This window comes from Neofelis nebulosa, chromosome 8, assembly GCF_028018385.1.
Source record: "Neofelis nebulosa isolate mNeoNeb1 chromosome 8, mNeoNeb1.pri, whole genome shotgun sequence".
Taxonomy (NCBI): Eukaryota; Metazoa; Chordata; class Mammalia; order Carnivora; family Felidae; genus Neofelis; species Neofelis nebulosa.
The window spans coordinates 62,920,164-62,946,032 of NC_080789.1; the positions used below are offsets into that span (position 1 = coordinate 62,920,164).

Genomic DNA, 25,869 nt, shown 5'->3' on the forward strand with positions numbered 1-25,869 from the left:
CTGACAAGGATTTGGAGAAATTGGAACCCTTGTCCAATACTGATGGGAATGTAGGATGGTACTGGCACTTTGGAACACAGTTTGGTAGTTCCTCAAAAAGTGAAACACAGAGTTACCATACGACCCAGCGATTCCACTACCAGCTACGTACCCAGGAGAAATGAAAACATGTGCCCACACAAAAACCTGTACATTTATGTTCACAGCAGCGCTGTTCACAATAGGCAAAAAGTAGACACAACCCAAAGGTCCGTAAGTTGGTGAATAGATAAATAAAACATGGTATATCCATGTGATGGATTATTTGGCTGTAAAAGGGAATGAAGTTCCGATATGTAGCCACTATGTGCTACAAAAATGAACGAACCTTGAAAACATTATGTTCAGTAACAGAAGCCAGTCACAGAAGATCATATATTGTATGCATCTATTTATATGAAATGTCTGGAATAAGCAAGTGTGTAGAGGCAGAAAATAGGTTAGTGGTGGCTGGAGGTATAAGGGGGCGGGAAATGGAGAATGAGGAGTGACCACTGATGAGTTTCTTTTTGGGGTGATGAAAATGTTCTAGAATTAGTGATGGTGGCTGCACAATTTTGTTACCGTATATATAAAAAACACCACTGAAATGCACAATGTAAAGGGGTTTGTTTTGTGACATGTAAATTATATCTCAATAAAGCTGTTCTATTTAAAAAAGAATAGGGCGCCTGGGTGGCTCAGTCGGTTAAGCATCCGACTTTGGCTCAGGTCATGATCTCGTGATATGAGAGTTTGAGCCCTGCATTGCGCTTGCACTGACAGTGCAGAGCCTGCTTGAGATCTTCTCTCTCTCCCTCTCTATCACTCTCTCCACCCCTCCCCCACTTGCACTGTCTCTCTCTCTCTCTCTCTCTCTCTCTCTCTCAAAATAAATAAACTTAAAAAAAGAATATAGAAGTTCTATATATGCTGATAAAAGGTCACCTATATATTGTTAACTGAAAGAAAACAAGGTACAAATCAGTGATTATATGCTATCATTTGTGTGAAAAGAGAGAAAGTAAGAATACATAGTCACATTTGTTAGTATTTACAGTAAAAACTCTGAAAGATTACCCAAGAAACTATTAAAAATGGTTACCTGTGGGAGTGGAAGGGGGAATGGGGCACATGGAATGGTTGGGGATTAGACTCTTCACTATTAATATTTTTTATATATTTTGATTTTTGAACTACCTGAATATAGTGCTTACTCAAAAATAAAAATCGGAAAGAAAGCATAATGAATGCAAAACTGCAATAATAATAAAGGGTCAACTCCAACTACAGATGATTGCCAGGCCTTCTGATTTTTTTCACGAGGAGCTGGAAGTTATAGTATTGTCAATCACTTTTCAAAGTTTTAAAACAGGGGCACCTGGCTGGCTCAGTTGGCAGAGCATGTGGCTCTTGATCTTGGGGTCGTGAATTCGAGCCCCACATTGGGCCTAGAGATTATGTAAACAAACAAACAAAACATACTGTACAAACCAAACAAAACCACCTCTGTGCATGAGAGTTGGCTCACCAGTGACCTTGCTTAGACTGTGAGCTTCATGACAGAGCTATGGCATTTCCATCCCCCACCCTTTTAATTAAGTAAGCACTATGCCCAACATGGGGCTTGAACTCACTGACTGAGCCAGCCAGGTTCCCCTAGGGCTATGGTCTTTTGCTCTCTATTGTACCTCTAGTGGCCACCAAAGTGCTTGGCATGTACTAGATACTGAACAAATACTGAAAGAAGGAAGGGAGGAAGAGAAGGAGGAAGTTGGAGGCGGTGGGGGTGGGGGGTATCCAGAGGGCAGATAACACAAAACTGAGTGCTTTTATCCTCTGAATATGGTTACTGCCTTCATTACAGTCCCTGGGATTCCCTTCACCTCTCTCCTGTGTTGGAGGTATTTGATTTGGTCTGATTCTCCTGTCTTTTGTCTATGACCTGGTTTTGGTGTATTTGTTTGTTTTGTTTTATCTCTGGAAGTCTTCAGATCCCCCGTTGTTCTAAAATAATATTATAATCTGTCTTTGTTTTGGTCATTCAGTGGATTCTTTTAATCTATCTTTCTGTTTTGGGGCACCTGGGTGGCTTAGTCGGTTGAGCATCTGACTTCAGCTCAGGTCATGATCTCACAGTTCGTGGGTTCGTGCCCCGCATCAGGCTCTGTGCTGACCACTTGCTCAGAGCCTGGAGCCTGCTTCAGCTTCTGTGTCTCCTTCTGTCTCTCTATCCCTCCCCTGCTCATGCTTTGTCTCACTTTCTTTCTCAAAAATAAATAAATGTAAAAAAAAAATTTAATCTTTCTGTTCTTTACAGATGTCTTTGATTTCCTTCCTCCTTTTCTCCCCCCGTCTATTTCTGAAACTTTTATTACTCGACTATTGGGCCTTCTGGATTGATCTAAAGTTCTTTTCTTTATCCATCTCTATATTTTTATCTTTCTGTGTGATTTTCTTGGCTTCCTTTTATTTCTAATTTTTCATTTCGGTTGTCATATTTTTTAAAATCCTAGAGCTTCTTCATGTTCTCTGAGTATTCCTTTTTGAGGGCGACCTATTTTTTAATGAATGCAGTATCTTCTTGAAATTTTGAGGCTTTCTTCACCCTGCATTTCTCTTCTTCCACCAAATGCCTTTTTTCAGTTTGTCTTTTTACGTCTGTGGTTCAGGTTAGGGGCTTTTCTCAAGGGTCTGGTAACTCTGGCTGGCTGGCCGCTCCCATCGAAGAGGGAGGCACTCAGGCGTATTAGAAGGCCCAAGTGCATGGGTAGGCCATATTGACTTGTGGGCACCACTGACCGGGTGATCAGGTGAAGACTGAGATAAGAGCATCAGGAGGTCTTTTCTCTGGGGCTATCAAGGTCAGTTTCTCTGGAGAGGAATCCTCTAGTCTCCTGGCCCTAGAAGGCTCACCCCTGGCCACTGGTTCTGAATGCTGGTTAGAAGAAAGGAGCTGATGTGATAGTCACTTCCTTCTCACCCTCCTCCACTCAGTGCAATGCCTCATACTCACCTGCTGTGGTTCCCTGGCCTCCCTAAGTCCCACCCTACCTGTTTCATTTTCTCTAGAAAACAAATCTCTTGCTTTCTTTGGAAGTCGGGGGAAAGAAGGAGAGTTTCCCGGCTGAACAGGTTGGGGGAGGAGAGTGCGGGTTTAACTGTTCGGTACACAAACTTACACAACTCCTTCCTGCCTTCCAAGATGGCTGGTGTTTTTAATTCCTGAGCCCTTCTGGGCTTCTGCCCCAAGAACCAGCTCGTTTCCCATTGGCATGGCCTTCTGCGGACACACTGGTTTGACTTTCTGCCATTTGCTAAACCAGTTACCACTTCTCATCTGCTTTCTATCATCTATGATTAATGATATCTCTCACCTCTTGTCTCTCTTCTCATTTGCTTTATTCTCCCGGCTTTAAAATTTCACTGATGCAATTTTAGCAGTTTCAGGAAGGAAGAGTGGTAAACGTAGGTGTTTAACCTGCTGTGTTTAATTGGAATGAGCACGGAGACCATGAATTTGTAGCGATGTTGATTTGAATGGTTGGGTGGCTTTTAGTAGCAGAATCCAGTAGTCCTGGTGGATTTGGTAAGAGAAGGACTGGCCAATTGGATTGGGGTTTCACCGGGTGGATTTGGTGGAAGCACCAAAGGGCCGGGGGGTTGAGGATTTTGCACAAAGAGTGGTTGAAACGACAGAACATACAATCTGGGTTGCAAAAGTGAAAGGAATACAGGTGTGGGAGTTGATGGTTAGAGGAGTCGATGGACTAGAGATCCCATGAAATTGGAAGAAACTTGTGAATTTTTTAACAAATGCTACTTGTTCCTACCACCATCTTCTCAGCTAGGGGCTAAGGCCCTATTCCTAACTCCATTCATGTTTCTTTGCTTTTGTCCTTCTTCCTTTTAAAAAGAAAAACTCTTTGCAGGCAGGGGCCCTTCCCTCTCTAAGGTTCCCAGGGCAGGATTGCGTATGGGGAGCAAGGGTAGTGATGTCTCATCTCCCCGTTTATCCCTGGAGGACACTGGGAGTGCTAGAGCCCTCACCTCCAGTTTTCATTTCTGAGCCATGACTGAGGTGGAATGGGTAAAGCAGGTGCTGGGAAGGCGGCCACACACAGTCTTCCCTGTAGACCCTCTCTTCCGAGCTTTGGGAAAAGCCTCCCTCCTGGCAGGGGTCTCTCGTTGCTCACTAGCTGTTCCCTCCTTACAAACCTGGCAACCTGTTTTCTACCCACACTGAGCTCCTGTGAACACCAGTAGATGCCTTGGGGGTTCTCTCTTGAAAACCCCTTATTTTACAGAAACTGAGGCCCTGAAACATTCTCACTTCTGGCCCAGTGGTCTTTGCACCACAGCAAACTCAGTGCCCGAGAGAGCCGCGTGAGAGGCAATCGAGCATAATGGTTAGGAGCAGGGGCCTCAGAGCCTGACACACGTGGGTTCAGACCCAGCTTGGCCACATGCCGGCTGCATGATCTCAACAAGTGATATACATAGTACCTCTGGAATCTTAGAGGTACCTCTTCCTCACCTTTAAATGTTGGTAATAGGGGCACCTGGGTGTCTCATTTGGTCAAGGGTCTGATTTTGGCTCAGGCCATGATCTCACTGCTTGTGGGTTTGAGCCCTGTGTCGGGCTCTGTGTTGACAGCTCAGAGCCTGAAGGCTGCTTCAGATTCTGTGTCTCCTTCTCTCTCTCTGTCCCTACCCCCCTCTCAAAAATAAACATTAAAAAAAACCTTAAATGTGGGTAATAAACTTACCCTAAACAGTTGCAAAGATGATGATAATACATATTAAGTACAGAGTGTGGCATATAGTAAGTGCTGTCTTTCTCTGCTTCTCTCCCTCAAGTCTCTCCACCCAAACACCACACAGCTGCCACCTGTCAGGAGAGCTAAAGTGACATTGATGAAGGATTGACTCTTTCATTCGCAAGGCCTGGGTCAGCTCTCCTATTTTCCCCAAACCCAGTCTGCTGAGGGAAAGTTTAAGGGTGGGACCACTACGGTCCCTTGAACCTGTGTTTTCAACTAGCGCGGGGTTCCAGCAGCTGTTGACAGATTATATCAGAGCAGCCCACTTTGAGGAAGGTTCCTCTTCATGTTTCCTGGATCCTCTCGCCCCCTCATTTGGGGCGAGGGTTCCTAAGCCTTGGATTTCCCCTCTCTCCTTGACCATCTCTCCGAACATTCTCTCCCATGGGGAATGGAGCCCATCACAAGGCTTTAGCTGTACCCTGACTCTTGAATCTGCTTTCTGTTCTAGCAGTTCATCAGAACTTTGGGCTGACCTCCTCAGTCCTCTATCCTTTCCTATCCACGCCACCCTTATTCAAATGTGGATCACTTCTTGCCTGGTTTACAGGAACGCCCTGTTAATTCTGCAACCCTGTGCCATATACTGGTCTTCTGAGCGTCACTTTCATCACATTATTCCATGCCACAGAGTCTTTCAATGGCCTCCTGTTTTCTGCAGGATAAAATCCAGATCCTTGGGCCTAGGTGGCACTCAAGCCTCCCCATAATCATGCAGCCCTGCCCACCCTGCCTTTGCTCCCATATCATCTTTGCAGACCTCCCTCCAGCCAGCCTGGCGCCTTCACTGACCTTCCATACTCTTTTCCCATGTTAGCTCATGGCAGCCCCCTGTCCCCGAATGCCTCTCCCCACCCCCCATCCCCCACTTTCGCCAATCCCATTTCTCCTGCCCACTTTCAAGATTCAGCCCCAGTCCCACTACACATCTTCCCCGGCCTTCAGCCGCCACCCATCTCCTCTTTTCCTCAATAGCCCTTGGGGGCCGCATCCAGCCTGCCCTGGGCTGTGACTGTTGCAGGTGCATCTGTGTCCTCCCAGCAGACAGGGGGACTTTCTCAGTCCCCAGCACCCTGTCGTGAACACAGTTGGTGCTCACTTCAAACAATGGCTTTCTGTGTATTGAGCACCCTCAGCCTGCGGGGCACAGGATGACACTTGTTTAACAAAATGCTTCCTCAACATAACCCCTTTTTCTTCCCGCTCTAGGAGAGGACTTTGGAAATCAGGATGGGTCTGAAAAGCCTCTGGGGGTTGGGATGCAAAGAGAGAAACCATTTCACCTCCACCTGTCTCTCTCTCTCAGGCTCCCTCCCCCTCGGTCTCCAGGGTCACCTGTGGCAGTTTCCTGCCCCGGCTGCCCTCATCTCCCTGCTGAACATTCCCCATGTCCTCCCTGTGGTCGTGGTCGCAGCCAGGTCCCACTTCAGCCCTCTCATTCTCTAGTCCTTCTGGCTGTTCTCTTAAACCCTGATGTTAATGTTTTTGCCTGTCATCTCATCTCCCCCTTCTTCATGTTAGCTAATGATTATTCAGGGACTTAACCCGCTGTCCCTGTCCCAAATCTGTAAGTCTTTGGGGCAAGGGTCATGAGAGTGATCTCATGGTCATGTGACTGCTGCCTATACCTCACCCCCTCTGCTGTCCTGGTCCTAACACTCTCAAAGTTAGTTGTGTGCCCTGCCTCTGGCTCACTTGAACGGAGACCTGAGTGGAAAGGTACGCCTCTCGTCTTTGCCTTGCGTGGGCAGTGGCCACGAGTTTCCACCTGCTCACCACGAACTTTCCTGCTGTTGCTACTGACTTTCTCCCTGGGCCCTCACTTGCCCTTGTCTGTACAGTGAAGGCTGGGACTGGACTGCAGGACTGGGGCCATAGGCTTGTTATAGGGGTTGGGATTCTTGCTGGTCAGTTCCAGGTGGAGTACACAGGCTGAGTAGGGAATAACTCCTGCTTTGCTCACAGATTTTATCCTGATGGCTGACTCGAAACCACTCTTCTCCCTTGATGGGGACCCGGTGGCTGCCGAAGCCTTGCTCCGGGATGTGTTTGGGATTGTGGTGGATGAGGTCATTCGGAAAGGGACCAGTGCTTCGGAGAAGGTGGGTCCTTTCCCCCTCCTCCTGCCGTGCATCACACCTGGCTCAGAACTGTCCTCCTCCCACCAGGCTTCTCCCCAGAATTCATCACTGTCTCACTGGGTGCCTCAGGGATTCTATCCTGGGTCACACCGTCTTTACCCTGGTTCATGAGTTGCTTTGGAAATATTTCTAACTCGTTTTCAGTGCAAGTTGAGATGTGGCTTGGGCAGCCAGTCGGTGGAGTGTCCACGGGCCCCCAGAATCCCCTGCTTCTCTTGCTAGGTCTGCGAGTGGAAGGAGCCAGAGGAGCTGAAGCGGCTTCTGGATCTGGAGTTGCGCAGCCAGGGCGAGGCACCAGAGCAGATCCTGGCGCGGTGCCGGGCGGTGATCCGCTATAGCGTGAAGACCTGTGGGTCCTGGGTCGTGGCGGGAGGAGTGGCCGGAGTTTGCCCCGGCAACTCCACTCTGAGCTCCCCGCCCCCCTTGTCCAGGTCACCCGCACTTCTTCAACCAGCTCTTCTCAGGGTTGGATCCCCACTCTCTGGCCGGGCGCGTTATCACTGAGAGCCTCAACACCAGCCAGTGAGTCTTCCCAAGGCCCCTTCCCCCACCTTCCAAAGGATTGGGTTTCGGGGAGACATAGCCCTGGGGGAAGGAGGAGAACGGTTTTGCTCCCCACCCCCTGCCCCCTGTTTTCTGGCATCTCTACTGGCAGTTTTTCTCCTTGTACCCTTTGGGCTCCCTTTCTCCCAGCTTTCGCATGCCTCCTGACCCCAGTTTTTCTTCATTCTTGCTTCTCTGGCTCTTTGTCACCAGCTCATTCCTCCCTTTGGACCTTTCCTCACTCAGTGTCTCCACCTCCTTTTTCTACTCCTCTGAGAGTCTGACCTGGCCAGCCCTCCCTCCTCTTTTCCCTTCTCATCCCTCCCTCTCCTGGCAGGTACACTTATGAAATTGCCCCGGTGTTCGTACTCATGGAAGAAGAGGTGCTGAAGAAACTCCGGGCCCTGGTGGGCTGGAGCTCTGGGGATGGGGTCTTCTGTCCTGGTATGTGAGAAGGAGGAAGCCTCTCTCTGGCCTTTTTGAGGGTTCCTCCTCTCCCACTATTCTCATGCTCTGTGCAGGGAGGGGTGACTCTTCCTTGTTTCCTCTCCAGCTGGGCTTGGGCCAAACCAGAGAGAAGCTGCCCAGTCCTCTGTATCCTCATGTTTGCCAAGCAGTCCATGGGATCAGCACTCCAGTGCCTGCTCTGGGGAGGGGAGGCACCGTCCTGGGTCAGCCCAGGACGTGGAGGGGAGTAGTCAGGGGGATCTGCAGATCCTGGGGCTGTTCTGTGTTGTCAGTAGGCCATTTGCAGAGCCCTGGGAGCCAGTGTCTCGTGCTTCTTTGATCAGTTCTCCTGGGTGGAGAGGTCAGGGGCAGCAAGCTCCAGTTTTGACCCAGTGCTCCTCCCTCTTGCCACTCTCCCCGTGACAGGTGGCTCCATCTCCAACATGTATGCCATGAACCTGGCCCGCTATCAGCGCTACCCGGATTGCAAGCAGAGGGGCCTCCGGGGACTGCCACCCCTGGCGCTCTTCACATCAAAGGAGGTGGGAAGAGGTTCAGACCTACCCTGGGCCTCCTGATTCTAATCTTCAGCCAGCTGAGTCAGCCTGCCCAGACCCATCTCTTCTGGGGCCAGCCTGCCCCCAGGCAGAGGTGCTCCCTTCCAATCAAAAGGGCTGAGTAAAGGCTTCCGTTCACCTTGCCTTCTGTCTGAAGGTAGCGAAGGGACAATGAGTGCAGTGGACATAGTCCACACCCTTTCTACTCAGAGTGTGGTCTGTGGACCAGCAGAATCAGGATCACCTGGGAGCTTGTCCGAAATGCCGGATCTCAGGCCCCAGCCCAGACATACTGAATCTGAATCTGCATTGGAACCAGACACCCTGGTGATCTGTGGGCACAGGAACGTTTGAGAAGCCCCAGTCTACGAGGTCTCATCTACTGGGGCTCACACATTTACCAGTCTCTCCCTTCCCCATCCTCCCTGCCCTCTTGCCCCCAGCCTAATCCGCCCTCTGCCTTTCTCCACAGTGTCATTACTCCATTAAGAAGGGAGCTGCTTTTCTGGGACTTGGCACCGACAGTGTCTGGATAGTCAAGACAGATGAGAGGTGAAGGTCCTTCCGTTCACATGGCTCAGACCCAGCGTGGCACAGTGTACCTTCCTGCTGCCAGAAGTTCTGGGCTCAGGCCCATGCCCCAAGTGGGCTTTTCTCCCCGCTGTTCCTACAGAATTGCCACTTCTGTCTACCAGTGTCTCTAGCCCTGTCCCCTGAGATCCTCTCACTCCCCTTAGGGAAAGATCAACATTGTGGCCTCTGCATAGTGAACCCCACATTACCCTGTTCTCAACAGGTCTGCCTCCTAGCTGAGAAAACCCAATACTTCTTTACCCACTCAGTTTTCTTTTCCAGAGGGAAAATGATGCCTGAGGATCTGGAGAGGCAGATCAGTCTGGCTGAGGCTGAGGTGAGTGAGTAAGGGGCGCTGGGACAGTGGAGCAGAACCCTTTGGTCTTTTCTTGGAAGGTTCTCTGGGCTCTCCCTACTGAAGGCACTGTTCTTTCCTCTTCTTCTTTTTTTTTTTTAATTTTTTTTTAACGTTTATTTATTTTTGAGACAGAGAGAGACAGAGCATGAACAGGGGAGGGGCAGAGAGAGAGGGAGACACAGAATCTGAAACAGGCTCCAGGCTCTGAGCTGTCAGCACAGAGCCCGACGTGGGGCTCGAACTCACGGACCGTGAGATCATGACCTGAGCCGGAGTCGGACGCTTAACCGACCAAGCCACCCAGGCGCCCCTGTTGTTTCCTCTTCTTGACCTTGGTGCCCATCTCCCCCATGGGCTAAAGTGATGAGTGGGAGTGAGGACACTCTGTGCTGCTCTCAGGGACTTTGCCGAGACCCATAGGCAGGACTGGACCCGAAGAGACAGGAGCAGACCTGAGTCACTGAGTGGAGTTTCCAGGGTGGCACCAGAAGGAAGATGCTGGGGACCTAAGTACAGCGTGGAAGGTTTCTGTGAGCTGGGAGGCTCTGTGCAGGGAGAAGCCCAGGAAGCTGTGGCGACCAGCGGTGAGGCTTGTGCCAGCTCCGAGCAGTGGGAAATGTGGAGGCCCCAGCACTCCCCACTGACTGGGGGCCCGTGTGAATCACTGCAGCCACCTTGGAGGGCATTTTGGCACTTTCTATAAAAATTTTTTTTTTTTTATTTGGAGGGGTTTTTAATTTTGTTTTTGTTGGTTTTCTATTCTAATAACTACGTAGTGATATCATTTTGTGATCGAGTTTCCTTAAGAATTAATGACGTTGAGTATCTTTTAAAGTGCTTCTTTGCTCTCTTTATAGCTTCTTGGTAAGTTGAGCGTTCAAACGCTTTTCCCATGCATGGACATATATATATATTTTTTAATTGAGTATAGGTGACACACAATGTTCCACTCGTTTTAAGTGTACGACGCAGTGATTTGACGAGTTTGTGTTAGGCTGTACTCACAAGTGTAGCTACCATCTGTCACCGTAACAACGCTATTACAGTGTCATTGACTAGATTCCCTATGCTCTGCCTTGTGGCACTATCTCTACAAATTTTGTTATATTTTATTTTTTATTAAACATTTTTTTTAATTTAAAAATATTTTTAAAAAAGAGAGAGACACACACACAAATGTGAGTGGGGGAATGGCAGAGAGCGAGGGAGACACAGAATCTGCAGCCGGCTCCACGGGCTGAGCTGTCAGCACAGAGCCTGACGCAAGGCTTGAACTCAAGGATGGTGAGATCATGATCTGACTCGAAGTCAGACGCTTAACTGACTGAGCCACCCAGGCACCCCTGCAATTCAATGGTTTTTAACAGAGTTGTGCAACCATCACTACAATAGATGTTAGCACATTTTCATCACCCTAAAAAGAAACCTCGCCCCCTTTAGCCATCAATCCCGTTTTCCCCAAACCTCCTACTAGGCAACACTAAGCTACTCTGTGTCTCTGTGCATTTGCCTGTTCTGGATTTCTCATGGAAATGGACTTACACTATGCACGGTCTTTTGTGATGAACTCCTTTTACTTGGCACCCCGTCTTCAAGGTTCATCCTTGTTGTGGCGTGTGTCAGTACTTCATTCTTTTTATTGCTGGATAATATTCCATTGTATGGAATAGACCACATTTCGCTTATCTGCTCATCAGTTGATGGACACTTGGGTTGTTTCCACTTTTTGGCTATTACAAGTAATCCTGCTCCGAACATTTGTGTACAAGTTTTTGCATGAACATACGTTTACATTTCTCGCAGTTATGTACCAGGAGCAGAATTGCTGAGTCATACAGTAACTCTGTATTTAACTTTTGAGGAGCCGCCAGACTGTTTTTCAAAGTGGCTACACCAGTTTTTCAAAGTGGCTACACCAGCTGTCCTACCAGCAGGGTGTGAGTGTTCCAGTTTCTCCACATCCTCAACAACACTTGTTATTTCTCTCTTTTTTGGCCTCATTTGTTTAAATTTAAGTATAATTAACAGCGTTATATTACTTTGAGGTGTACAACGTAGTGATTCAACAATTCTATACATTACTCAGTGCTTACAACAATAAGTGCAGTCACCATCTGTCACCATGCATTATTACAATATTGTTGACTGTATTGCCTATGCTGTGTTTTCATCTCCATGACTTCTTTATTTTATTACTGGAAGTTTGTACCTCTGAATCCCCTTTATCTATTTCACCCATGTCTCCACCCACCTTCCTTCTGGCCACCACCAGTTTGTTTTCTGTATTTAAGAGTCCCTTTCTTTTCTCTTCTCTTCTTTGCTTTGCTTTTCTTTTTTCTCTTTTCTTTTCTTTATTTAAAAAATTTTTTTTTAATGTTTTATTTATTTTTGAGGTAGAGAGAGACAGAGCATGAGCGGGGGAGGGGCACAGAGCGAGAGAGGAAGACACAGAACCTGAAGCAGGCTCCAGGCTCTCAGCTGTCAGCACAGAGTCCGATGCAGGGCTCAAACTTGTCAAACTGCGAGATCATGACCTGAGCCGAAGTCAGATGCTCAACCAACTGAGCCACCCAGGCGCCCCTTTCTTTTCTTTTCTCTTTTCTTTTCTCTTCTCTTCTTTTCTTTTCTTTTCTTTTCTTTTCTTTTCTTTTCTTTTCTTTTCTTTTCTTCTCTTCTCTTCTCTTCTCTCTTCTCTTCTCTTCTTTTCTTTCTTTTGGTTTTTTTTTTTTAGATCCCACATATAAATGAAATCATATGGTATTTGTCTTTTCCATCTGACTTATTTCACTTAGCATTGTACCTTCTACATCCATCCACATGGTTGCTAATGGCAAGATCTCTATGTATCTTTTTGATTCTAGCCTTTCTGAGAGGTATGAGTGGTATCTCATTGTGGTTTTTATTTGCATTTACCTGATGATTTATGATGTTAAGCATCTTTTCATGTGGCTATTGGCCATCTGCTTGTCTTCTTTGAAAAAAATGTCCATTCGGGTCCTCTGCCCAAATGTAATTTAATTAATTAATTATTATTATTATTATTATTATTATTATTTTGTTTATTTAGAGAGAGAGAGAGAGAGAGAGAGAGCGAGTGCAAGTGCAGTGGCGGGGGAAAGGGCAGAGGCAGAGGGAGAAAGAGGATCCTAAGCAGGCTCCATGCTTAGTGCAGAACCCGATGTGGGGCTTGATCCCACGGCCCTGGGATCATGACCTGAATGGAAATCTCAAGAGTTGAACACTCAGCTGACTGAGCTGCCCAGGCACCCCTATGATTTAATTTCTAAGTACTCTCTACACCCAATGTGGGGCTTGAACTTACAACCCCTAGATCAAGAATTGCATGCTCTACTGACTTAGCCAGCCAGGTGCCCCCACTGCCCATTAAAAAAAAAGTTATTTTTGGGGCGCCTGGGTGGCGCAGTCGGTTAAGCGTCCGACTTCAGCCAGGTCACGATCTCGCGGTCCGTGAGTTCGAGCCCCGCGTCGGGCTCTGGGCTGATGGCTCCGAGCCTGGAGCCTGTTTCCGATTCTGTGTCTCCCTCTCTCTCTGCCCCTCCCCCGTTCATGCTCTGTCTCTCTCTGTCCCAAAAATAAATAAAAAATGTTGAAAAAAAAAAAAGTTATTTTTAATGTTTTTTATTATTATTATTATTATTATTATTATTATTTTGAGAGAGAGAAAGCATGTGCAGGGGAGAGGCAGAGAGAGAGAGAGAGAGAGAGAGAGAGAGAGAAAGAGAGAATCCCAAGCAAGCTCTGAGCTGACAGCAGTGAGCCGAGAGAGAGAGAGAGAGAGAGAGAGAGAGAGAGAGAAAGAGAGAATCCCAAGCAAGCTCTGAGCTGACAGCAGTGAGCCCAATGTGGGGCTCAAACCCACAACCCACGAGATCATGACCTAAGCTGAAGTCAGACACTCCACTGACTGAGCTACCCAGGCACCCCTGCCCATTATTTAATTGGTTTATTTGTTTGTTTGTTTTTTATTTTTTACTTTCTCTTTTTGATTTTAGTGGGTGTGAAGTGTTATCTCCCTGTGGTTTTGATTTGCATTTCCCTGATGACTAATGATGTTGAGCATTTTGCCACATACTTATTGGCCATTTGTAGAACTTCTTTGGAGAAGTGTCTATTTGTATCCTTTGCTCAGTTTTTAATTAGGTTGTCTTTTGTTTTTCAGTTGTAAGCGTTCTTCATCTGTTCTAGATAGAAGTCCCTTATCAGATATGTGACTTGCAAATAACTTCTTCCATCTTGTGGGTTATCTTGTCACCTCCTTGATGGTGTCCTTTGAAGCCAGAAGTTTTAGATTTTGATGGGGTCCAATTTATCTAATTTTTCTTTGGTTGCTTGTGCTTTTGGTGTCATGTATGCAAAAGCTTTGTCTAACCCAAGCTCATGAAGAGTTATTCCTATATTTTCATCTAAGAGTTATAAATTTGTTTTTATTTTTATTTTTGACATGCCCACCTGAGTTTTACATTTTTTAAGATTTTAAAAACACTTTTTAAATGTTTATTTATTTTTGAAAAAGAGGGAGACAGAGAGAGCAAGTGGGGGAGGGGCGGAGAGAGAGGGAGACCCAGAATTTGAAGTGGGCTCCAGGCTCAGAGCTGTCAGCACAGAGTCCGACGCAGGGCTCAAACTCAGGAACAGTGAGATGATGACCTGAACCGAAGATGGACGCTTAACTGACAGAGCCATCCAGGCGCCTAAAGTTTGTTTTTTTTTTTTTTTTAAGTAAGTTCTACACCCAATGTGGGGCTTGAACTCATGACCTTGATCAAGAGATGCGTGCGCTACTGGCTGAGCCAGCCAGGCACCCCAAGAGTTTTATATTTTTAACTTTTGCATTTAGTTCTATAATTTATTATGAGTTAATTTTTATGTATGACAACAATTTCTTTTGCATGTGGATATCCAGTTGTCCCAGCATCATTTGTTGAAAAGAATATTTTTTCCCCAACTCAGTATCTTGACATCCTTGATGAAAATCATTTGACCTTAGTAAATGTGAGGTGGTATTTCCAGATTCTCAGTTCTGTTCCATTGATCTGCACGTCTATACTATAGACCACATTGCCTTGACTGATGTGGCTTTGTAGTAAGTTTTGAAATGAAGATGGATGAGCCCTCCAACTTTGTTCTTTTTCCAGATGGTTTTGGCTATTCTGGGTCCCTTAAATTTCCATATGCATTTTAGGATCAGCTTGTCAATTTCTGCTAAGAAGCCAACTGGGATTTTGATAGGGATTATGTTCAATTGGTAGATCTATGAACATGGGATATCTTTCCATTTAGATATTCTTTGGTTTCTTTCAACAATGCTTTGTAGTTTTCAGAGTATATGTTTTGTACTAATTTTTAAAATTTATTCCTAAGTATTTTTTCCTCTTAGTGTTATAAGTGAAATTGCTTTCTTAATTTTATTTTTGGATTGTTCATTGCAAATATATAAAAATACAGTTGACTTTTTAATATTGATCTTATACCCTGAAAACTTGCTGAATTCATTTATTAATAGTTTTTTTTTTAGTGGATTCCTTAGGACTTTCTAGATACAATATTATGTTATTTCTAAGTAGAGATAGTTTTGCTTTTTTCCCTTCTAATCTGGATGCTTTTTATTTTATTTTCTTACCTAATTGCCCTGCTAGACCCTCAGTATCATGTTGAATAGAAGTGGGGAGAGTGGACATCCTTGTCTTGTTCCTGATCGTGGGGGGAAGGCTTTCAGTCTTTTAGCATTGAGTACGATGTTAGCTGGGGTTTTTTGTAGTTGCCCTCTATTAGGTTGAGAACATTCCCATCACCTTCTAGTTTGTTGAGTAGTTTTATCAAGCAGGAGTGTTGGATTTTGCCGAATGTTTTTCTGTGTCTATTGAAATGTATTTTTTTTCCTTTATTTTGTTGATACTTGTATTACATTAATTGGTTTTTGGGTACTACTCTGAGCTTGCACTCCTGGGACAAATCAATTTTGTCATAATGTATAATTTTTTATATGTTGCTGATTTTTTTAATGTTTTTAAATTTATTTTTGGGAGAGAGAGAGTGCGTGGGAGGGGCAGAGAGAGAGGGAGACCGAGGATCCAAAGCAGGCTCCGTGCTGATGGCAGAGAGCCTCATGTGAGGCTCAAACTCATGAACTGCAAGATCATGATCCGACCTGAAATCAAGAGTCAGATGCCTAACTGACTGAACCACCCAGGTGCCCCTTATACATTGCTGATTTTGATTAGCTAGCGTTTTGTAGTTCTTGTGTCTATATTCAAAGAGATATCACCTGTGGTTTTCTTGTGATGTTTTATCTGGTTTTGGTAACAGGATGAATTCACAAGTGTTCCTCTTCTGTTTTTTGGACTTTTTGTGAAGAACTGGTATCAGTTCTTTTTCAGATGTTTTATAGAATTCATCAGTGAAGCCATATAGGCCTGGGCTTTTCTTGGTGGTATTTTTTTAAAATAGAAATTCAGGAGTGCCTAGATGGCTCAATCGGTTGAGTGTCCAACTTCGGCTCAAGTCATGATCTCGCGGTCTGTGAGTTTGAGCCCCGCGTCGAGCTCTGTGTTGACAGCTCAGAGCCTGGAGCCTGCTTTGGATTCTGTGTCTCCCTCTCTCTCTGCCTCTTCCCCGCTCATGCTTTGTCTCTCAAAAATGAATAAACGTTAAAAAAATATTTTTTTAAAATAGAAATTCAATTTCTTCACAAACTTTTGTAGTGTTAGAATTTTATAAATACCGTTTTGATCTTCCAGTAAGACATTAACATTTTCTGAAAGCATATGAGCTTTGGAAATAGACCAGCAGATAGACCTAGGATTGAATTCCATCTCTGGAGCTTCAGCTTGGGGGTAAATTTCTTAACAGCTCTGGATCTCGGTGTCCTCACTTGGATATTAAGGAAGACGGTAACATTTTGTAAGGTTGAAAGGGACTAGGTCAGGCATTGCAATAAGAGTTTCGAGATGGCCTCGTCACCAGGCTCTGGGTAGGTTTTTTTTTTTCTCTTAATGTTTATTTATTTTTGAGAGAGAGAGAGAGAGAGAGAGAGAGAGAGAGAGAGAACAAGCAGGGGAGGGGCAGAGAGAAAGAGAAGGAGTCACAAAATCCAAAGCAGGCTCCAGGTTCCGAGCTGTCAGCACAGAGCCCGACATGGGGCTTGAACTCACAAGCTGTGAGATCATGACCTGAGCCCAAACTGGACACTTAACTGACTGAGCCACCCAGGCACCCCAGTTTTTAAAAATGTTTTTATTTATTTATTTTGAGAGAGAGTGTGGGGAAGGGGCAGAGAGAGAGGGAGAGAGAACCCCAAGCAGGCTCCACACTGTCAGCACAGAGCCGGACAAGGGGCTCCATCTCACAAACCAGGAGATCACGACCTGAGCCCGTATCAAGGGTTGGATGCTTGACCGACTGAGCCACCCAGGCGCCCCTCTGGAAGCTTTTGCGATACCTTCACAGCCTCTTTCCCCCCTGTTTTTCTGCCACAGGGCGCTGTGCCATTCCTGGTTAGTGCTACCTCTGGCACTACTGTGCTGGGGGCCTTTGACCCCCTGGAGGCAATTGCTGATGTGTGCCAGCGTCACGGGCTGTGGCTCCATGTGGATGTGAGTGGGACTGAGGCCTGAGGGTGGGGTGGGCCGAGCCAAGGCCAAGGCCCATGTTATTCCTTTTGCTCCACAGGCTGCCTGGGGTGGGAGCGTCCTGTTGTCACAGACACATAGACATCTCCTGGATGGGATCCAGAGGTGCATACGGCCACCTACTTCCTGAATCCCACCGTTCAAATCCTTGCTCCAGAGACTAGTCCTGGACTAGGGAGCTTCCAATGGGAGTGAGGGAAGGGGGTTGGGGGAAGGGGGATTGGAGAGCAGACTGCTGGGCTGGCATGAGACTAAAGCCCCTTTACCGGAGATGTGGAAGAGTGGGGGGAGCGGCGGGGGGGGGGGGGGGGGCTCTGGTTGGGTAGCTTGAGGAGGAGCCGGCTGATCCGGCTTTGCTGTGCCCACCCCAGGGCTGACTCCGTGGCCTGGAATCCCCACAAACTCCTCGCAGCAGGCCTGCAGTGCTCAGCTCTTCTTCTCCGCGATACCTCGGTGGGTCTGCCCTGCCCCCGTCCTCACCCTACCTCTCACCCTGGACCTCTGTCTTCCTCCCTGTCCCACGTCAGAGAGGGTCGTGGCCTTGCTGTGTCCTTCTCACCGTCCTGTCTGAAGCTGAGTAGCTTCGACCACCCGAATCCCCTACAGTGCTTCCCCACCCCCGCCCCCACTGCAGCGCATCTTCATGCAAAGGAAAATGTGTCCAGCTTGAGGTTGTAATTGAAGGGCTCCTGGGCCGAGTTTGGGGAGAACTCCGGGTGTTGGGAGAATACCCGGAGAAAGGGGCCTGAGTCAGCTGGCAGCCATCTCAGGAGTTCTGCCTGGTGCCAGGGACAGAAAGGGTGGGCTGAGCTAAGAAGCCCCCCTGTGCGGCTCCAGAGGGAACCTTGGTGGGGAGTGTGGGGTCTGACAGTCCTCCCCCCTGCTCTCCCCACCGACAGAACCTGCTCAGGCGCTGCCACGGCTCCCAGGCTAGCTACCTTTTCCAGCAGGACAAGTTCTACGATGTGGCTCTGGACACCGGAGACAAGGTGGTGCAGTGCGGCCGCCGTGTGGACTGTCTGAAGCTGTGGCTCATGTGGAAGGCGCAGGGCGGGCAGGGGCTGGAGCGGCGTGTGGACCGGGCCTTTGCCCTTGCCTGGTAGGAGTGGCGGCAGTCTGAGTTCCTCTCTCCCGGGGTCCCTGTCCAGTCCTGTCCTGTCCCACCCCCGTTCCCACGCCTTCACCCGTGCACCTCACATTTTTCTTGCCCTCAGGGTCTCTTGGCCCATTCTCTGGGTCTCTTCTGTTCCTGTATCTCTGCTGCTTTTTCCTCCTCCATTTGTGATTTCTCCCTCTCTGTTTCCAGGTACCTGGTGGAGGAATTGAAAAAGCGAGAAGGATTTGAGTTGGTTATAGAGGTATGACCAAGTCTGCTCTTTGGCATCCCTCTGCCCCTCTCCCCCCCCGCCCTCCCCCCCTCAGTCTGTCCCACACAAAAAGCCCTGATGCAGAAGAGGGGCAGTGAGAGGGGATCATCCCCCCTTCCACAGCCCACACCTTCTCCTCCCTCATTCCTCCCAGCCTGAGTTTGTCAACGTGTGTTTCTGGTTCGTACCCCCCAGCCTGCGGGGGAAGCAGGAGAACCCAGATTACAGTGAAAGGCTGGCTAAGGTAGGTTCTCTCTTTTCTGGCTCTGGTTAGCCCAGTTGAGGGAATGGTGATGCATCTGGTGTGTGTCTGCCCCCTGCTGGCTGTGAATGACATAGCACGCCCCTTTGCTAGTTTGCTCCTGAGGTGAGGACGTGAACTGTAAAAGGGCACCAGCTTGTCCTCATTTCTGTGGGGGTGGCGATGGGGAATAAGGTATGTTTTTGGAAGGCAAAAGGAAGACAGAGAGAGATGTTCTGGGAGAAGTCACCAGTGTGCGGTACGTAGTCTGTGGGAGTTCTGCTGGGTGCTCAGGCCCAGGACAGACGCTTGAGGCCTTATTCACTGATGCTGGGGGCAGAACAACTCTATAAGGCCAGTCCAGACAGGCCTCCTAGAGGAAAGGAGATATGTCATGTCCTGGTCCCTAAGGATAGATTGGTACTAGATGCTACAGATGGTCTGAAAGGACAAGAATGTTCTTGCCTTTGAGGAGTTATTTCGAAAATTAGAGTTACCTATTTGAAACCAATATGTTTGATGCAATCTTGTAAATTACACAGTAGATCACAAGGTACAGATCACAACCATTCCGGGAATTCAGAGAGGAGAAGAAGGTGTTAAAGACGATGAAGGCTAGATGTTGGACTAAAGCAGTGTTGGGAGTCAGGGAACAATCAGAATTTGTCAGAAAATGGCCTGTATGACAACTTGGAGATAGGTAAGGTAGGAAATGATACAGAAGCTAGAGAAGACCAAGCAGGTTGGATGCAGTGGAAGAGGTGAACTGGGGCCAAGGTCAGGAGCTGAGCAATGAGGACTCCCTCTGGAAGGTGGTTGAGTGAGAGGGAAAGACATCTCGGGGAGCCTGACCTGAGGCTGTAGCTGGAAGTTCCCTTCACCCCTTCCACAGGTGGCCCCAGTACTCAAGGAGCGCATGGTGAAGGAGGGCTCCATGATGATTGGCTACCAGCCCCATGGGACCCGGGGCAACTTCTTCCGTATGGTTGTGGCCAACCCTGCACTGACCCGGGCCGATATGGACTTCCTTCTCAATGAGCTGGAACGGCTAGGCCAGGATCTCTGAGCCTCCTCCTTGCTGCTGGCCTCGACACCCCCCCTCACCCTCACTGTTTGTGTGTATTCCCTTCCTGTGTTATCAAGAGCAGAGTGATCTTAACAATGTTTATATGTGTAGACCCACTGACTCTTCTATGAAATATTTGCTGTTGGGATGCCTGGGTGGCTCAGTCAGTTAAGCATCTGACTCTTGATTTTGGCTCAGGTCATGATCTCATGGTTTATGAATTTGAGCCCCGCACTGGGCTCCACGCGGACAGTGCGGAGCCTTCTTGGGATTCTCTCTCTCCCTCTCTCTCTCTCTGCCCCTCCCCTGCTCATGCTCTTTCTCTCAAAATAAATAAACAAAAAATATATATATATGCGTGTTAGGAGACTAAACTATAGTACATCCACATGATGGAATGTTGCTCTGTCGCTAAAATTATGTTTACAAACGATTTTTATTGATATGAGAAAAAATGATTTTAATTTAATGTTATATTGAAAAAGCTGGATACAGGACTTTATATATAGTGATAGCTGAGCTATGTTCAAACACACATAGGGAAAAAACTGATAAAATAAAATATGCCAAATGTTAATAGTTTTCCCTGGGATGGGATTATAGGTAATTTATAATTAAATTCTTTATACCTTTTGTGCTCCCCCCTTTTATTATATAATGAATATGCATTACTTTTATAATAGGGAAATAATAAAGTTAAAACTTCAACTATATTTTTTGGTATGTTTTGAAGTTTGTTACTTTTCAACCAGATAATAGAGAATGGGAATTTTTTTTTCTAAAGGCAGGTGTAAGAGGGGCGCCTGGGTGGCTCAGTTGGCTAAGTGTCCAACTTCAGCTCAGGTCATGATCTCACAGTTAGTGGGTTTGAGCCCTGCGTTGGGCTCTGTGCTGACAGCTCAGAGCCTGGAGCCTGCTTCAGATTCTGTGTCTCCCTCTCTCTCTGCCCCTCCCCTGCTCATGCTCTGTCTCTCTCTGTCTCAAAAATAAAATAAAAACAGTAAAAAAATTTTTTTTTTAAAAAAAGAAAAGAAGAGCCCAGCAACAACCCATCCATCTCACACTTACAATCCTGGACTACTGTTGCTTTTCAGTCACTTTTCGCGAAAGAGACAATTAGCTACATAAGTTGTTTTGTTTTTGTTGTCCAAGGTTTATTGAAGATCTCACAGCCCAGCAGAAAGATTCAAAGGGCTCCACGTGGCGTTTTTTGTTTTTTGTTTTTTAATTTTTTTTTTTAACGTTTATTTATTTTTGAGACAGAGAGAGACAGAGCATGAATGGGGGAGGGGCAGAGAGAGGGAGACACAGAACTGGAAGCAGGCTCCAGGCTCTGAGCATCAGCCCAGAGCCGGACGCGGGGCTCGAACTCACGGACCGTGAGATCGTGACCTGAGCTGAAGTCGGACGCTTAACCGACTGAGCCACCCATGCGCCCCTCCACGTGGTGTTTTGAAACACATCCCAACCATAGGCCAAGTGGCCTACAGGTTGGACAGACTGGCAAAGTGCAAGGGTTTCAATATTTCCTTGGTGTGAGGATCTACCTCCGTGCTCTCCTGATCCGGGGCTGAGACCTCAGGACCATAATTTTCTCTCTTTTCTCTCAACAGCTTGACAGAGAGCCCTCTCACTGGGCCTCTCTGAATGTGCTCCGTCTGATGCGTGACAGCCTGCTCTCTTGTTGCAGAGCTCTTGCTGGGAATAGTGGCCATCTCCTTGCACACGCGGTTGCCGGTGCGGACGTAGCTACCCGTGTCGTACTTCTCCGTGACGACCTGGGCTGCCTTCTTCACGGCTTTGGTGCCAATGCGGCCCATGTTGGCAGGTTGGGTAAAAGAGGAAACAGCGCTACCCAAATTATTAAGGACGAGTGACAGATTTCCAGTTCCTAAAAATACCGTTTATGAGAACAATAATGTGGTCATGTAAAAATCATCCAAAGTTATTTGAAGAGGCAAATACGGATGGTACAAACCATAGCAAAAGAACATCCAAATCGCAGACCCAATTCTCTTGACAATTTGGCCTGGGGAAAAAGCCTTTCTATTCAGAAATTACTAATAATTCCCTTATAAACTTGTTACTCTATAAATGGTATTTAACTTCTTCCAAATAATAAAGTTGCTTGAGAGTATTAATAATTTGAACTCGGGCGCCTGGGTGGCTCAGTCGGCTAAGCGTCTGACTTCAGCTCAGGTCACCATCTCACTGTTCATGAGTTCAAGCCCTGCGTCGGGCTCTGTGCTTACTGCTCAGAACCTGGAGCCTGTTTCGGATTCTGTGTCTCCCTCTCTCTCTGACCCTCCCCCGTTCATGCTCTGTCTCTCCCTGTCTCAAAAATAAATAAAACGTTAAAAAAATAATAATTTGAACTCTAAACCCTATTCTTTTTTTTTTTTTCTTTAAATGTTTATTTATTTTTGAGAGAGAGCGTGCAGGAGAGGCTGAGAGGTGGGGTTGGGGTGGGGGACAGAGGACCCAAAGTGGGCTCTGTGCTGACAGCAGAGAGCCCAATGTGGGGCTTGAACCCACAAACTGGGAGATCATGCCCTGAACCAAAGTCAGAGGCTTAACTGACTGAGCCACCCAGGTGCCCCTCTAAGCCCTATTCTTAAAGAGTTCTACATATCTGCAAAATGTCTTAAACTTCGTAAAAAAGATTAAAAAAAAAAATCCTTATTTTCAACTCAAAACAAAGCTAGAAAGCAAAAACAAAGACTTCAAAATCCTTAAATCATCTCCATTTGAGAAATCTTTTTAAGAGAAGGTTGGAAAGATAAGACCTAGAATCAGTTGATCACCAGGTTTTCTCCACTAGCTTTATAAGCTAATGCTTCTACTCTTTTTTTTTTTTTTTTTAAGTAAGCTGAATACTCAACTCGGGCTTGAACTAACAACCCTGAGATCAGGAGTCACATGTTCCACCCACTGAACCAGCCAGGTGCCCCTACTTTCCTATTCCCAAAATTCAACCTCGGTGGCTCAGTTGGTTAAGCCTGTGACTTCTGCTCAGGTCATGATCCCACCTGTTGAGTTCAAGCCCCACATGAGGCTCTGTGCCGTCAGTGCACAGCCTGCTTCAGATCCTCTCCCCTCCTGCCCTTCCTCCCTCTGAAAAATAAATATTTTTTAAAAATTCAACCTTTTTTTGGGGGGGCTGCTAGGTCGGTACATGTTGAGGGACACCCATGGCGAGGAGGACTCAGCTTGAACGTGGAAGGCCCTCACCTACTTCATAGCTCTTCCCGGCATGACGGTGAGCAGGCTGAACATCTTCCTGAAGTCACATCACAGAGGACACGAGAGACCCCAGTTCGTCGCCTACCCCCATCTCCATATCAGGTCCAAGCCCTTTCCATAGAGAGATGGTAATCGTACTCTCTATTCCATAACTCTCACGTGAATCCACTTCTGACCTGCTGTGAAGAGGACCACTACCCAGTGAGGACCACAGCCCTGGTTCAGACCATGACTCTGCACACGGACCAGAATAGTATGTGGTACCTTTAGCTCACCTTCCTTACTTGTATCAAATGATGACCCCTACACCTATCTTTCATCCCTTTGCTTATGGCAGGAGATGGCTTAAATAAATAACTTAGATTTGTTCACGAAAAAAGAAATTCAGCCTCTAAATCTCTGGATACAATATGGCAGTCTCCCTCCTGCTCTCTCTCTCTCCCGTCACCATTTATACAGAGCCTGCTATGTATAATTCCTTTTGCTGCCTTCAAAGAGCTTGAGACTTAAGAAGTCATCCCTCACCCGAGGCATGTCACTGCCCCAGGGCCTTTGCACCTGCTATCCCGTTTTGCCTCAAAATTCATCTTTCTATGCGGTTTGCACCCTCGTGGACTTTAGATTTGTGTTCAGTTGTCATCTCCTTCGGGAAGTTTTGCTTGAATATTCTACTAAAAAATTACATTTTCACCTTCTGTTCTTGCATCTGCTATTCTGTTACCTGCCTTATGTTTCTCCATGGCATGGGTCAGTATCTGGCATGGTCTATATTTCAGTTTATCTATCTATCTGTCTGTCTATCTATCTATCTATCTATCTATCTTCTATCAATATATTTATTTATTTTTTTTTCTGTCTCATCCGACTAGAATGTAAGCTCTGGGAGCTGCTTCCTAAAATGGAGTCTGATACTTACCAGATGCCTCATGAGCTCCAGGTAGTAGTCGACTTGCTCTCAGTCACGTAACTTCTAAGTGGTGGAGTCAAAGCCAAATTCAGGCCATCTTTCTTCGGTTCTTCACCACGGACCTAGCCTGCTTCTGTTGTCGTGTGTACATAAATCACAGGTGTGAGGGTGTTAGGGCCGTTTGACTAATTATATGCTGTGAATTTACTGCTTGTGGGAAGAAGGAAGTCATGCACAGGTTCGGACATCCATCTTGTCCTTGGCCTGGAGAAATTGTATTTTGCATCAAACAGCAAATAAGGATGTTGAGAATACCTACCTGGGTGGGTTGCAATGTTGGAATAGGTTTTGTTTGGTTTTGGTTTGGTTTTGGTTTTGGTTTTGGTTTTGGTTTTGGTTTTGGTTTAAAGCAGTCTAAATGTTCAAGCAGCCAGACTCCACACAGCTAGGGAAGAGAAGTGGTACCTTCACAGAGAGGTCATGGGCCGAGGGGCTAAAAGCTGTGTGGGGCACCTATGAAATGGTAGCTCTTGAGGTTGATGGTAAGAGCCTTTTTAAGAAAGTAGATGAAAAGGAGCAAGCTACAGTAAGGTCAGAATTTGACTCAATACTTGGAACTTTTCTTATGTACCTTAGGTCCTTATCTGGCTGGTTCTCTTCTGTGTATGTACCTTAAAAAACAAAAAACAACAACAACAAAAAAAACCTTTTCATTTTGAAATAATTTGAAACTTACAGAAAAGCTGCATGAATAGTTACATAGAACTTCAATATGCTCTTTTTTTATTTAAAAAAAACTTTTTAATGTTTATTTCTGAGACAGAGAGAGACAGAGCATGAGGGGGCGGGGCAGAGAGAGAGGGAGACCCAGAATCGGAAGCAGGCTTCAGGTTCCGAGCTGTCAGCACAGAGCCCAACGCAGGGCTCAAACTCACAAACTGTGAGATCATGACCTAGGCCGAAGTCGGCCACTCAACCGACTGAGCCACCCAGGCGCCCCAATATGCTCTTTACCTAAATGTATTAATTTTTCACATTTTGACAAATTTTCTTTATCATTCTTTTATATACATACTATAACATTTTTTTTTTCAACGTTTTTTTTTACTTAGTTTTTGGGACAGAGAGAGACAGAGCATGAACGGGGGAGGGGCAGAGAGAGAGGGAGACACAGAATCGGAAACAGGCTCCAGGCTCTGAGCCATCAGCCCAGAGCCCGACGCGGGGCTCGAACTCACGGACCGCGAGATCGTGACCTGGCTGAAGTCGGACGCTTAACCGACTGCGCCACCCAGGCGCCCCATATAACATTTTTTTCCTGAACCATCTGAGAATGGGTTTTATACAATATGCCCCTTTATCTCTTAATACTCTGGTGCATATTTCCTAAGAACAAATATATTATCTTAAGTAGCCATAGTACAATTAGCAAATGCAGGAAGTTTAACATTGACATTATACTTTAAAGTCCATATTCCAAAATTGTCAATTGTCCCAATAGTGCCCACGGTGGCATTTCCCCTCTCCAGTACAAGATCCCAGGCTAGGATCATGTATCGCATTTTGTTGTTATATTTCTGTTTCCTTAAGCTAAAGTGAACTCAGCTTAATTGAAATAGTTCCTCAGCCTTCTTTGTCATTAATGGCATTGACATTTTAAAAGCATACAGGCCAGTCATTTTAAAGAATGTTCATCTATTTGTTTTTCCTGATGTTTCCTCTCAACTGGATTCAGGTTATGCTTTCTGAGTTGGAATGTGATATAAATCATGTATGTTCTTTTCAAGGAAGTACTCTCCAAGGTCCACAATGTCCATCTGCTTATTGGTGATGTCATTTGATCAAGATTTTGTCTGGTTTCTACACAGTACAGTCACTATTTTCCCCTTTGCAACTGATAAACAATCTATGTGGAGTCATTCTGAGATTACACAAT

General features: G+C 46.4%; 2 protein-coding genes across 2 annotated transcripts; one reads left to right on the forward strand and one right to left on the reverse strand.

Annotated features, from left to right (window-relative positions):
* Window positions 1–1,870: 1,870 nt before the first annotated feature.
* Window positions 1,871–20,496, forward strand: CSAD (cysteine sulfinic acid decarboxylase). Its single transcript, XM_058742645.1, has 15 exons — window positions 1,871–6,560; window positions 6,807–6,943; window positions 7,205–7,331; window positions 7,414–7,504; window positions 7,863–7,969; window positions 8,399–8,514; window positions 9,002–9,081; window positions 9,385–9,439; window positions 16,957–17,073; window positions 17,150–17,214; window positions 17,481–17,562; window positions 18,009–18,208; window positions 18,416–18,467; window positions 18,631–18,720; window positions 19,610–20,496. Exons 1-15 carry the CDS (start codon window positions 6,431–6,433, stop codon window positions 19,781–19,783), a joined length of 1,623 nt encoding a protein of 540 aa, XP_058598628.1. The 5' UTR covers window positions 1,871–6,430; the 3' UTR covers window positions 19,784–20,496.
* A 771-nt stretch (window positions 20,497–21,267) lies between these two features.
* LOC131519522 (small ribosomal subunit protein eS17-like) lies at window positions 21,268–21,603 on the reverse strand. Its single transcript, XM_058742649.1, has one exon. The coding sequence runs from the start codon at window positions 21,601–21,603 to the stop codon at window positions 21,268–21,270; it is 336 nt and encodes a 111-aa protein (XP_058598632.1).
* Between the last annotated feature and the right edge of the window lie 4,266 nt (window positions 21,604–25,869).